The sequence below is a fragment of the Plutella xylostella genome, chromosome 8 (assembly GCF_932276165.1).
Source record: "Plutella xylostella chromosome 8, ilPluXylo3.1, whole genome shotgun sequence".
In the NCBI taxonomy this organism is placed as follows: domain Eukaryota; kingdom Metazoa; phylum Arthropoda; class Insecta; order Lepidoptera; family Plutellidae; genus Plutella; species Plutella xylostella.
This window is the reverse complement of record NC_063988.1, coordinates 3,843,337-3,857,376: the sequence shown is the minus strand read 5'-3', so window position 1 is coordinate 3,857,376 and position 14,040 is coordinate 3,843,337. Positions and strand designations below refer to the sequence as shown.

The 14,040-nt window shown below is 39.9% G+C and overlaps 2 protein-coding genes, 1 long non-coding RNA gene and 1 other non-coding gene across 4 annotated transcripts; 2 read left to right on the top strand and 2 right to left on the bottom strand.

Moving 5' to 3' along the window:
- Positions 1-76: 76 nt before the first annotated feature.
- LOC105387521 (PRKR-interacting protein 1 homolog) lies at positions 77-1,158 on the top strand. The gene is made up of 3 exons (XM_011558253.3): positions 77-277; positions 354-533; positions 844-1,158. The coding sequence occupies exons 1-3, from the start codon at positions 167-169 to the stop codon at positions 1,132-1,134; spliced, it is 582 nt and encodes a 193-aa protein (XP_011556555.3). The 5' UTR covers positions 77-166; the 3' UTR covers positions 1,135-1,158.
- On the bottom strand, positions 1,124-2,290 carry LOC125488894. Its single transcript, XR_007266559.1, has 2 exons — positions 2,040-2,290; positions 1,124-1,569 (listed from the first exon to the last, which is right to left on the bottom strand). It is a non-coding gene; the product is annotated as an uncharacterized LOC125488894 (long non-coding RNA).
- Positions 2,291-2,412: 122 nt separating this feature from the next.
- Positions 2,413-10,750, bottom strand: LOC105387498 (26S proteasome non-ATPase regulatory subunit 2). The gene is made up of 18 exons (XM_038115453.2): positions 10,587-10,750; positions 10,454-10,510; positions 10,148-10,366; positions 9,929-10,014; positions 9,472-9,678; positions 8,817-8,975; positions 8,161-8,290; positions 7,699-7,924; positions 7,252-7,485; positions 6,753-6,901; positions 6,348-6,450; positions 5,889-6,055; positions 5,400-5,520; positions 4,906-5,066; positions 4,362-4,546; positions 3,759-3,964; positions 3,043-3,161; positions 2,413-2,682 (listed from the first exon to the last, which is right to left on the bottom strand). Exons 1-18 carry the CDS (start codon positions 10,659-10,661, stop codon positions 2,488-2,490), a joined length of 2,799 nt encoding a protein of 932 aa, XP_037971381.2. The 5' UTR covers positions 10,662-10,750; the 3' UTR covers positions 2,413-2,487.
- Trnas-gcu lies at positions 3,427-3,508 on the top strand. Its single transcript has one exon. It is a non-coding gene; the product is annotated as a tRNA-Ser (tRNA).
- Positions 10,751-14,040: the final 3,290 nt, after the last annotated feature.

Here is a 14,040-nt window from a genome sequence, read left to right as displayed (position 1 = left end):
ACTCTGTACTGTAGCAGTCTAACAACTTCACCTAATCATTATATTTTTTAATCTGTGTTCTCTGTAAAAAAAATTCATTCAGCTGTTTTTGACGTTTGTTTTGTTTGTAATTTTTGTGTTTCACGGGTTTGTATTTATGCACAAAATTGTAAATTAAACTACAATAATGAGTACTAAAAAGGAGAAAAACTCTAAAAAAGAAGACAAGGTGCCCATAGTGATAAAAAATGCTACAGACCTACAAAGGCTTAAATTGGAAAAGTTGATGAAAAATCCGGTAAGCTCGTCCACATTTACAAACTTACAGAATTCTTTATTTTGATAAAGAAATGACATTATGATAATACTTACAGGAGAAACCAGTAGTCCTGCCAGAGCCCCCGAGGCAGAAGTCCCTGGCGGCGCCGCCTGACTTCGTGCGCAACGTGATGGGGTCGAGCGCGGGCGCCGGGTCTGGAGAGTTCCACGTCTACAGACATCTCCGGCGGAAGGAGTACGCGCGACAGAAGTTTATACAGGAAAAGAGTGAAAAGGTATACAAAATCTTTGACCTATAAAATTCTCCTAAGATTCAATATAAAAGAAATTATTATACATAGTATGTGCCTGTTCACAAATCTTGTCAGGGGGTTTATGTCGAAGACTGGCTAGTTAGACTTTTGGTGAAAAAGACATAATACCCGCATTCTGTTAGTTAAATGGTAATCAAATCCAGAATCCTCGGATAGCCACCAGAGTAACTAACCACTGCTCCATCCGTTGTTGGTGTTAGTTGCCTATCTATCATTAATTATTCACAATTTTGTGTTGCCTTGAATGACCTCACAATATTATTTGTTACAGGAAAAGCTAGATGATGAATACCATGCCAAAATAGAAGCAAATAAAAGAGCCGCTGATGAGAAAACAGCGAAGAAAAGAGCTAAACGTCTTAAGAAAAAGAAGCTAGCTAAAATGAAGGGTAAAAAGCCTAAAGTTGAAAATGCTGCTCCAACATCCTCACAATCAGACAGCAGCAGTGAAGATGAACAACAATCTGAATCAAATGAAGATACCAACAGCCAAGTTTCAACGCAAACAGAAGACCCTAGCAGTAATTTAAATAAGCCAAACAGTGAAGAAGTAAATAAATAAAAACTTTTTATTTTAATACATTAACAATTCGTTTTACTTACAGAACCATTATGAATATAGAATATTTAACATTCTAAAAATATTTAAAATCATCTAATAACAATAATTTAATAAAGAGTAGGAATCAACTAACAGAAAATACTTAACATATTTGGCCTTCAGTTTTCCCTATGTGCCATCAGATATAATCTTGCAGATATCTGTAGCAACAACTGTACAAACCGTTATTATAAGAACTTAACACTTGATTAACCACTGGGGCGCTAAACAGAATAACTGTCGCAGCGTGCTTCCGTGACGAAGAAGTAGATGGGCACGGGCGGCACGGACACGGACAGGCTGTCGCTCAGCGCGGACGCCTCCAGCCCGCGACACGTCTCGTGAGGCTTGTAGCCGGAGCTGCGCTTACGGAGACATCGCGGGATTATTGCGAAACTGAAATACAACACATGCTGTCACATAGGTAATCAAGGAACATTGCTTCTAGGTTTTTTACTACTGTACGAGTAACATGCACATCATGATAGGAGCTAAATAATAATGGAACTATTTATTCAAGCAAAGTGGACACAACTGCTTTTGTAGCTCCGATTATGTTTAGCCATAACTGCAGTTCTGAATATTACGATAACGATATTACAATCTAGTATTCGTGCGAATTAGGTAACTGTGCACCTGACTGATATAAACCAGAGGTAATATTAACTAGCTTTGGCGTACCCGTCGTGACCCCTGGTTCTTGTTAGAAAGGTGCACGAGCAGTACGCGGTTTAGACATGTGGCATACTTAATTTATCACTCCGAGGTGGTCCACCTGACTATAAGCAAAGGATATCAACGAAATCCTTTACGATGAATATCCATACAATTTTATAAGCAAACACCATGAATAAAGACAAACTTACCCAAAAATCAGAACAACTAAAATTGCAATTAAAATAACGATGCTTTGCCAATATTGTAACATGATTCTAACTATTTTATCCTAGCTATAAAAGTATTATTGTATTTCTTATTTTTGCAAGGTATCTAACCTCCTGCAGCACAGCCGACTTATTGTTTGTATACCCACATTAAAATTTTGTCGCTAATTTCGGAACTACCTACTCATATTCACATTGTTAATTTTAAACACTACCTATTTATAATAACAAAAGCCTACCCGCCACAGATGTGCTGGCAGCAATGGCCTCAAGTCACCTCTAATTACCGCTGAGAGCAAACAATAAAATTCCGAGCAAATACATAAATTACGCACGTGTGCAAAAAAAACGCAAATTACGACGAAACTTTATATTTGTTATTTTAAAAAATCAGCACATATAATAATACAATTTATTTGCTAAATCTACGTTAGTGTACGGTGGCCATGACGCTGTCCTCGTTCTTCTTGAGTATGACGAAGCCCTCCATGACGGGCGAGAGCGGCAGGTACTCGTCCGTGGCCAGCTCGGCGCGCTCGCCGAACGACAGCAGCACGGGCGTGGTGTGCGTGTGCGAGCCCGCGATCGTCTTGGGCGTGCCCGCCTTGCCGATCACGTCCACTGCCTGGGGGGATTAATGGTGGTTAGTGATGATGAGCGGGGTTTACAGATTGTAGGTAGGCTATGTGTACCTATTGTTACATGACTGTATAAAGAAGAAAGATGTTTTTCAGCTTCAATTTTGTATTCCTGAGGTAATTATTATCCCGAATTCCGACGGGAAATCGTAATATAAAACGTAAAGGGCTTACCACAAAACTTAGATAGTGTTAAATTTCGTTTTTAACATTTGTTAAACAATGTTTAAAGTTTTTTATGGTAATACAGTAAGTAAAATTTTAATGTCTTATATTTATTTAGTTTCCCAAATTTAATGGCGCTTACAAATTTGGCATTTATAATGCAAAATCGACGGATATCATACCTGACCAACACGAACGCTGACGTTGAGGGGCTGCAGGTTCTCGTCGAGCGTGACGAGCCAGCGCGGCTGCATCGCCGTGGCCAGCACGTACAGCAGGTAGTGCGACTTGCCCAGGATTACTGCAGGCAAACATAATAATTAAGGGCCGAACTCATCATAACTCTCTCATCAGAGAGTTATGTTGGTCCCTATGTAATAGAATGTATTTTAAATAATATTGTTAATAAACAATCACACACTAGTTGGGAAACAGCAGAAAATACAGTACCTATACGGCTGCTGCGGCACTGTGGCATAATGAGTGCGATACTTCCAATCAAATCAAGTGATTGTTCATATCGAACTGATCAAACATGATAGTAGATTTCGCAATGTGGGGTGTAGGACGAGGTGGCCGAGAGGTTAAGGCGTTGGACTGCTAATCCAATGTGCTCTGCACGCGTGGGTTCGAATCCCATCCTCGTCGATGAATTTTAATTTTGATTAGATATCAAGATTTTTATATTATTCTAGCCTTAACCACAGTTGAATTAAACTTATTGGGCAGTTGGATAGTGTTCAATCCGCTAACCTGTCTAACTTTGTCGTTCCAGCCAACTGAATCTATCAGTGAACTGAAATTAATGATTGATTAAATTTGAAACTGCTGAAACCAGCTTTGAAAATTTGCTGTTTAGATCCGTGATCGATTACTGGCTGATGCAAAAGTTACTCACTATTCTTGCAATCCAAGAACGCCGTCATCACCACCAACAACCCAGCGAGCGCGGGCTGGTTGATGAGTCTCTTGTCAGCGTGCGCCGGGCTCAGCGTCAGCGTTCCCTTGCCCGCGTGGCACAGACCCTGCGCCAGACGCACCATGAAGAGGTGGACTGGCGACTTGCCGTGGTACAGGGCTAGCGCACGGAGCATTGTCGCTAGTCTGGTTGGTGGAAGGTAAAGAGTGGTTAATTTTAACAGTTATTAAAATAATAGGAATATAGATTTTGACTTTTATGAGATGAGTCAATAATTATGTTATAATCGTAAAAAAAACTATAGCACTTCTTCATCATGAGGGACGATCTATATTATTGAATAGCTATATTATACGTTCATATATATGCAAGACGTGTAATATGTATAGGAAACTTCTACATCAACAGGTTGGGGAGCTTTTCATTATACTGTCAATGTTTGTCATACCAGTATAAAAGCGCAGTCGGGAATACCCAAATTCCAAACATCTTTCGTTAAAATTAAGTAAACGTTACATCGATAAATATTGTACGCGATAACACAACCAAACGTTATTGCCATCAGTCTTTCCACATCCATACCTAGCATTATTAGTGCCGGCGCCGACGAGCCCCATGGCGAAGATGGCGTTGTACGCCACGTCGTTGTCGGCGTCGTGCGAGTACTTGTTGAGCACGTCGATGACGGACAGCTGCGGGTTGGAGATGGAGCACAGCGCGATGGCTAGAGGCACCGCGCGCCGGACCGCCGGCTCTCCGTAGCGACCCTGGGGAGAACAAGGATTTGTGTTTATAAATGTGGAGAGTAGAATGTTTCTACTGGGAATTCCGGGAAAAGAAGTCAGTTAAATAACGTGGCTTTCTTTAGGTGGAATAGTTTTCAAAATCCGTTCTACATATTATCCAGAATTCGTGCATAGCAACATAGGAAACAGGGGTGAAGATGGAATCAATACTCCTTCTACCATCAAGTCACAAAATACCCCAATGCACTCACAATTCTCACAAACTGCATTGTCTACTCGTGAGATGTCATGTCTACTCACGAGACCCCTTGTTTACTCACCAGATACATTGTCTACTCTCGAGATACATTGTCTAGTCTTGAGATGCATTGTATACTCACGAGTTGCCCGAAGATCCGGGTGCACATCTCCGCGCCGGTCTCCTCGGCGAGCGCGATGACGGCCACGCCCAGCGTCGCCACCGCCTGCACGGACGACAGCTCCTTGTTGGCCTCCTTCTCCTTATCCTTCTCTTTGCCTTTGGCGTCTTTGCTTGATTTGCCTAGAGGGGGCGGATGTTATATGTTAGTGAATTTATTATAGGGAGTAGAGGACATTTCACACACAGCACCACAGACCCACTGACCATCCGACTCGGCACAGCCTGTACTAGGGATGTTACAGCTGAGCTGATATACTTCTTCTTTTGGTACCATCTCCTACCGGAGATCGGCAATCATCTAGCTTATTATTTCCTTCGAGCTATGCACACACATAAAATAGGACCACTTTTCATGACCAACAAAATCATAATTTATATTTTCCACGTTTGTAATAGCTCAAGCATATTTATAAAACTTTGTAAGCTACAATCAAGTAGATTATAAACACATACCCTTGCTCTTATCTTCCTTAGAGCTGCTGCTGCTGCCGCTGCCGCCGCCGCTCGAGCCCTCCTTCGCCTCCTTCTTGTCAGTCTTCTTGAACGCCGTGTCTTCAGACGATTGCTGTTCGTTCTGTAATACAATGTACACATTTAGGCATTATACATTAAGGACATTAGCCAAGTAGCCGGTAGTGGCTGAATAAAGAAGGCCGAGGATAAAGTCATAATATGGAACACCTCGGGAGATTTATATGACCAGCAGTGGATGGTTACAAGCTGATGATGTTGAAATCAATAAATAGTGAAGGTTAAAATATTTATACAAACGAAAGTAGTTTGCGTAATACTAGAAATAATACAACGCCTCTAGTGGCATCAATGAAACAAATGACAGTATTTGCATTTCACAGATAATCGTGTAAATTTATCTATGCTTACACTCGAGGCACTGAGTGTTATTGCAGCCTAGTGCGCCTAGTGTAACCCTACACTACTCACGTCGGTGTCGTAGTGCTTGGAGCAGATGTGCAGCATCTGTTGCACGACGAGCACGTCGCCGGTGCCGGCGTACGCGCACATGGACAGCGTGGTCTGGCACAGCGACTGCTGCGGCTCCGGCAGCACTTCTAGTGCGGCCATGGTGGCTTCTGTGCGCTCCTTGCAGCCTGTGGGGAGGGTGTGGTGATTATAATGATACGTCGTGCAGATTTCATCAGTCGTGAGTTACAATAAATTGTAGGTCGTTAACTTAAATACATACAATACATTAACAGAAAGAAGGAAGGCAAAATACTTTAGATGTTTGCTATGGGTTTCTCATTCGCTGGTAAATTCCTCTAGCGACCTCACGATATCAGTGACTTCTAGTTTTTCATATTCGAGGGAGAGAGCTTATTCGAAACTGTAGGTTAACATTAAAATAGACAAGGTAACAATAGTATTTTAAATACAGCATACCTAAAAAGCAGAGTCCGAGTCCTAAATGCAGGAATCTGGCGTAGGTAGAGGAGTGCAGCTCCTTGTTGTCGTCGATCAGACGCTGGATGATGGCGCACGTCACCTGGCGAACAAACAATGTTTTTATTATATATAAACTAGAAACTACATTAATGGTGTTCCCCTCGCAGACAATAAATTGGGACTCAGATGGCTAGGATCAAAGGTTAGTATTTGGAAATAAGTCCGCCGTTTATTTACACAACCTTTGGTGTAAAATTTGAGTGTTTGTGGTGTGTATAAATAACGAATAAGGATATAGAAACGACAGTTCGACAGTATACTCTAAATAACAAGTACACGAAAGCTTACTTGTATGGTTAGGCTATCAGCGAGTTAATTAAATACATAACAACAGTAACTCACCTCTCCATTACAACTCCCAACTGCAATAAGTCCGCAGGATATGGCGGCGAGCGCGCAGATCTCGGCGGGCGCCGCCGTGTCGCTCAGCACCGGCAGTAAGTGCGCCAGCACGTCCTCGCGTTGCGTGCCCGCGTATGCTATGCCGAGACCTGGGAATAAGGAAAATAGTTTAGATGAAGTTCGTAAATAAACGGGATTGAAAAGGGTAGATCAATAGTTACAAGGTTACAACTTTTGATTTGTAATACAATTTGCGGCGCTACGTGTGTCAAAAGCGAGCCGTGTCTCTAGTGTTTTATGCTCATAGAGCTATTCAGTTTCTCAATATAGACAACATTCAAGCCTATTGCACTAACAATCACTTTTTCAAAATCACCAAAGGTAACTAACTGGTAGAGAATGCTACTAGCATTAAGTTCGCATTTGTAGCAATTTCATTGTGCAATAAAGGATTTAATAATAATATTTTATATTGACGCTATTTAATGCACACACTTACCTAAAACACTGCCAATCCTCAGATTAAAGCTCGTATGCAGCACATAATCCGACAGCAGGGCTAGCGCGGGGTCACACTCGTTCCTGACGCCGCAGTTGACCAGCCCCAGGGCCAGTAGAGCGCCCGCCTTGATGTGCTCGTCGGCGGTGTACAGGTACTTGTCTATGGGAGTGAGGCCGCCGTCCACGTCCCATAAGTGGATCATGCCGAGAGAGGCTGCCGCTGATAACATGCCTGGGGAGAATGAATGATAACATTATTCGCAGTCTTTTCTAGTATACATATAATTTAATTATGTATAGGGGCCGTTAAATCTTTATAAGTGGATTTGTACGTTTCAATGTGTATATTTTTTACGGCTGTATTCATTCCCTTCAAAAATGTCTTTTTGCTCGCGGAGTGGACACTATATAATAAAATATACCTACCATGAAATATACAACTTACCATGATCTTTATTCTTGTACATCCATTTGTTTCCATCTTCAGTAGTGACAAGCTTGTCACGGCCGAAGCCGGCGTTGACGAACGCGTTAACAAACGTGGCCGAAAGGTTCTGTCTGGCCGAATCCACAGGGTGTTCGGCTAATAGGGAGGGGCGCAGAGCCGAGCCGGCCGACTCTAGCCACGTCTTGTACACTTCCTCGGGAGTTTTCGGCTCCATTATATCGAGCTGGAAGGAAATACCGCTGGATAAAACATGATATCAATATTTTTTTGTGTAAAATTTTATTCCACAGTACATAATAAGATGAAGTATCAAACCTCTGAGTGTCCAGGATAAATATGTTTTGGGTGCCAAGTGCGGAGTTTATGGAAATAATTCTCCAGTCTTGGAGGAGGCCTATGTGCTGAATTAGACTATTTACGGGATAGGTATTTGTTTTATAACAATGTGAGTATACTGACCTCTCTGCCCAAGCTCAGGAAGTGGTCGTTGATGTGTGCATTCAGCAAGATCGTACGAAGGTCCTCATCATCCACATCAATGGGGATGTACTGCCGCGCCAGCATGTAGCACAGCTGCTTCTTCACCAACCTGGAATAAATTGAAGATTTCATGGTATTTGATAGAGTTCATAGGTCATGCATGGAAGGAATGTACGGTATATTGTGATTGTGTGTGGCCCTGTCATTGCTGGCCTGTCAGTGCTAAGGAGCACATGATTATAATTATGTGCAGTCGCAATGGTTTTAAATTCAGGCTTCTATCTCAGTTAGTATGTAAATTATATGTATATACATATAAATTACATAATAACTGAGATAGAAGACCAATGCAACCCGTAAATACCTTATAGCAGTTTCGTTTTCTTACTGAAGTTTTCTTATACTAAGCCCTATAGTTTCACCATACTGTGTTAGATCATTAACACCCTGTGACACCATAATAAGGGATTAGTTATTGATTTGTGAAGAATTTCAATATGGAATTTAATTTTAGATGACACTTGTAATGTAACAGGGGTGTTACTGATCTAACAGACTATGGTGAAACTAGGCATTAGTCTTGGTTATGTCTGTGGACACCCTTATTCACCAGTAGTACAACATGATGCACTCACGGGTCGGTGCAGGAGTTGAAGACCTCCTCGCACTTGGCCTTGTCGTGCAGCTGCATGGCCACGAGCAGCGCGCGCGGGTGCTCGCCGAACTTGATGTACGTGTCCAGCACGCCCTGCAGGATCGCTGTGGACTCCGGCTCGACCACGTAGCTCGCGCAGCTGAGGGGCAGAGGCAATTATGTAGGTTGTAAAGAGTAAAATAAAATAAAAAAAACATAATTTTGGGATTGGGTCAAATATTGTAAAGGCTCATAATATAATATGTTCTACCTCTGGCATTATTCACTTTCTGTTGAGTACTTACTTACTCTCAAGCCTGCACTTGGATCATGTAGCATTTGTAATTCATAAACATTCCATCCTGACATCCTAAGTAAGAACATGAAAATAACTGTACAACATTATGTACTACTAGCTGTTCCCGCGCGCTTCGCTTCGCCTTAAAAAGTTTTCCCGTGGGAATTCCGGGATAAAAAGTAGCCTATGTTCTTTCCCAGGGTCTAGACCGTATGTATACCAAATTTCATTCAAATCCGTTAAGTAGTTTTGGCGTGAAAGAGTAACAGACAGACAGACAGACAGACAGACACAGTTACTTTCGCATTTATAATATTAGTTAGGATGTATTAAAAAATATGTACATCTAAATACATACCCAATCAAGTACAAGCACACTCGGGGGTAGTTGCTGGCGTCCATGTGGCCGGTGAGCAGGTCCAGCTTGTCGATCTCCATGAGCAGGTCGCAGGCCTGGATCTCCGCCGAGTGCTGCATGTCAAAGGTGATCACATCCTTCACTAGTGGCAGTAGGGTGTCCATGTTCTCCACCTTCCATTCTTCTGCTATTTCACCTTCTAGTTGCCTGTTCGATGTAAGGAAAGTATATATTTCTTAACATGTTTTCTGGAATAAATTATATCTCAATATTTCCATGCATTCCCAAGATAAAGGGTTTTAACCAATATATATAAAAGGAAGAACATCAACTGAACCTAATACATAAGTATATGTTTGGCACACTATGGGGAATCAGTAAGTGACAATAATCTGACTAGCAAATCCTTTCACCATGGCACCAAGATAAATAAAGACTACAATTTGAAAACATTTACCTGACATATTCATGACCCCATTCACCAACATTGGACAATGTTCCAAGCAGACAGTATTTAAGACACTCCTTCTTTTCAGCAGCTTCCTATAAATAAACAGTTTCATTCAAATATTAATACTCCAAAAGCAATGCCACAAATTTTTGTTCAAAGATTTTGAAGATTTGAATATTTATATTGATTAAAGTATTGTTAATTACAATGAGATTTCATTCTTACCACGGAGCCACTGACGCCCATCGCCAACACTGAGACAACATCTGCACAGAACTTCTTAGTTTTGGGATCCTGAATTTTCTCATATACTTCCTTCAATGTTGGATAATGCTCCCTCAAGAATTTCAATGGTTTGGGCACTGATGTCATTGATGTGGTGGATGTTCTGATCAGATTAGTTAACATTTGCAAAGCAGGCAGGTACAGATCAACATCGTCACCCTACAAGTGATACAAAGACATATAAGTAGGGTTAAAAACAATAGTAATCAGATCCATACCTGTCGGTTTTTATCTAATGATGCTTACCACAAGTTTTTCTACCAGTAAATTAAGCTCTTCCTGCAAGCGTTTATCTTCTTCAGACTGAAAAACAATGAAAATATTGAATGATTTGCACTCATCATAGTTTAACAGTAAAGCAGAAATGTAGTATACTTACTAAATCATCGGTGGCGGCAGGCACCGGATCGGCCTTTTCTTTTTTAGTTTCTTCAGGCTTATTTTTAGCAGTCATTTTGAATAAACTATTATTTGAAAATTTAATGAAAAATCTCAAAATCACAAACGATGACTTTACGCAAATTTGACAAGTCACTCGGCTTCGGTGTGGCGAGTTTCACTACATTAAAATCTACCCTAGCAAAAGTTTATAAAAAAATGCAATCAAAACAGAAATATTTTATATTTTTCTTAATTTGTCCCCACATATTTATAATTATAATATAATATAAGTGAAGAAAGGGTTTTAGTTCACTGTGCGGGTTCAACCTAGTGCGGGTTGGTGGACCTCAACACAAGCAAGGTTGTGCTGAGATTGTTGTCGAATATTTGTGTAAGTGGTCAACCCGACTCGACTGTTAGATGTACGACCCGCCGCCATCTAAAGTAAGGATGCGTGCCTAATAGATGACATCATAATCTTTTAATGGGGGCTAACGCGTGTGAATTTGCCGCTAGGGGCGCTGGTGTTGACTGAGGTTAAGTGACATTTTACTTTTCATATAATTTGTTTGGCGGGCTTCGTGATAAATTATATTCGTTCATTTCCCTGTTGAAAAGTGATCTCTTCGCGAAATTATCGCAAATATGGATTATTTATCGATGAATGTGCAGTTGCGCATGCTTTGAAAGCTGAATTAAGGAAAAGAGGCGCATAAATAAGCGGTCTCAAAGAGCAGCTAATTCAGAGGTTAGTTTGTTTACTGTTTACAAACTTATTTTTTACGAAATGTATGCTTGTTTGCTTAGATAACAGCTATGTTTTTTCTTTTTACAGACACCAAGACTATGACCGTAACAGTAACTTGGTTGGAAACGTAGAGGACAGCATCATACAACAAAATGATTCAGTGTATACTGTTGAGTGGCCTTCAGAAACTTTGTATAGCAGTGTGAACACTAAAAATGAAACTCCAGATCTAGATATTGTCTAGATATTTTACATATCGTTTATACTTTATATTAATGTAGTTTATAAATATCTCTTATTTTCACACGCTACCCTTTTTCATTATTTCTATGTCCTTTCAATTTGGTTGTCTGGAAGAGATTACTTTTAGTAATAAGGCCGCCGATTGTGCTATTAATTTTCTGTTCATGTTTGTAATACTGTTTCTTTTTGTGTGCAATAAAGAGTATTTTATCTTTATTGTCACCAATGAGTAACTACTTTGGAATTTATGCACAGTGTACGTACATACCGTCGCTCTTACGGTGAATGAAAACATCGTGATAAAACCTGCATATCTAGATTTTCGAACATACAAACCTGCAGAGGACCAGCGTGGTAGGAAATGGTCCAAGCTTAGGAGTGGAGTTTAGACCTTAAGGCGATATGCACAAAGGCTCCATTCGAGTGAGCTAGGTGCAGGTACTGACACCCTCACAAATAATAGAATACTTAGTATACTATACTACCATTATTTAGTTTCAACTAACAACTCAACCAGCATTCATTGTGTGGATTACTAATGTGTTATATTTTTTGTATAGCAGTGTGTTTAAACGGAAAGGATAAATAAAAGTTAAATCAGTGTGTAACTCTTTTATTTTTATTGTATTTATTAAATGCCTAATCCTTATTTACATTATGTTCTTTCTGAAATTAGTTATAATGATTTTCACAAACACGGATAGACGAGTAATAATTATTTCACAAGCCCTTTTTTAGAACAGTTTTATCACTTGGTAACATATGTCCTCCTTTTCTTTCCGAACATAACGCATCTGCACAACATTGCGGGATAGTAACTCGATATGATGATAGTTATTTTATAATGAATAAGCTTATAAGATTCAAGATTTTAAAACTTTATTTCGCGCCAATTTGATGAAGTCGCCTTTGATAAGTTTGACAGCTATGGTACCTCAACCTTAGTCGACAGTGGCGCCAACTGGTTAGCAAAAAAACGGTAGTCCCCATTGTACAGAGTGTTGCAAAAAGGGTATACTAAGACGAAAGGGGGTGACTCAAGGGGTCATTCAAAACAACTTTTGTTCTGTTTGGGAAATTCGCGAAAAAAAAACGTTCTCCATAGTAAAAAGCCAACAAAGTTTCTATGGAAAAGGTTTCATATTCGTGAATTTCAGAACTCGTAGAACAAAAGTAGTTCAGAATGACGCTTTAAATCACCTCCTTTCTGCTTAGTATACCCTTTTAGCAACACCCTGTATATTGCCTACCTACCTATCTCATTTGGTGACGTTTCCATGGCGTCCTAGTGAGGCTGTACATAGGTGGCAACTCGCTAGCCACCTATGAATGGCCTCGCTAGCCACCTAAAAATGTGTTTAGCCATACAGTGTGAAACGGTGTGAAAACTCCCACTAAGCCCTCCGTAGCAGACAGAAACATTATTTAGTCAGCAACAAAATTTTAAGCAGGCAAACAGACAAACTCACCTCTCCGGTAAACAGTAACGTGTATGAAATGAACGCCATAACAGTTACTAGGTATTTACAACAACAACATACATACCTAGTTACCTAGTTGTAAAAAAATACATATTTTTTTTGCCTTAAGATCTATGCTAATAGCAGTCTGCAGCTGCACCTGTGTTACTTCGCTATTGTGGAAAGTGTAATAGTGGATAAGGTAGGCCGAAGCCATATAACGTAATACCAAAACTATATTTATAAAGCGTAGGTACCATAGAGTATATTTTTTTTACTAGGTAGGTACTTCCTTTGTATCAGACGTCCGGTCACGACGACTTAAAATGAACACCCTGAAAGTTAAAGCAAAACTACTTTTTTAATCAACTGCTGTAAGACATTATTAGTAGGAGGAAAAAAATCTAAAACAAAATATACGAAGACAGCTCTTAAAATCTGATTGCCGAAGGTGGTGGTAGAGTGATCATAATCTGCCGAAGAACCGATGACCACTGGTGTAGAAGAATAATTTAGGAGAAATCACAAACAGGCAAAATATAGCGTGGGATGCCCACTGGACCGATGATCGGGCCTGAAAATAATTGTATATACTTTATGAACTAATATTTTGAGAATTAAGTATAATGATGTGATAAACTTCGATTTAAAATTAAATAACTACATATAATAAAAGACAAGGTAAATGAGGAAAATTTGTTACAATCAAAAAGTCCTTCGTTTACCTGACTTCAACGTATAAATGTAAGTATAATGTATGAAAAAACTATTTTTATTATTTATTATTCTTCCCCTGTCGTAACTAATCCATATTGTCAGTCTCTAGTACTTACTGCATAATTCATTTTTCAAATTTTATGCCGCAGTTTTGAACAGAAATTCCAATGGTAAGTAATGTTTTTGTCATTGGACAATGATAAAAAATATAAAGTAGGTAGGTAGAATGAAAAATATCAAGTGAATTGAATTAAGGACGACTATTGGTAGAAGAGAACCAACGC

Excerpts from the sequence above, each read along its gene's own strand:
- LOC105387498 (XM_038115453.2), bottom strand. The coding sequence starts at position 10,661 with ATGACTGCTAAAAATAAGCCTGAAGAAACTAAAAAAGAAAAGGCCGAT. Across the intron at positions 7,925-8,160 it reads TCCTGAGCTTGGGCAGAGAG|CTCGATATAATGGAGCCGAA; the intron begins GTCAGTATACTC and ends ATTTCCTTCCAG. Across the intron at positions 6,056-6,347 it reads ACTCGGACTCTGCTTTTTAG|GCTGCAAGGAGCGCACAGAA; the intron begins GTATGCTGTATT and ends CCCTCCCCACAG.
- LOC105387521 (XM_011558253.3), top strand. The coding sequence starts at position 167 with ATGAGTACTAAAAAGGAGAAAAACTCTAAAAAAGAAGACAAGGTGCCC. Across the intron at positions 278-353 it reads AAAAGTTGATGAAAAATCCG|GAGAAACCAGTAGTCCTGCC; the intron begins GTAAGCTCGTCC and ends TAATACTTACAG. Across the intron at positions 534-843 it reads TACAGGAAAAGAGTGAAAAG|GAAAAGCTAGATGATGAATA; the intron begins GTATACAAAATC and ends TATTTGTTACAG.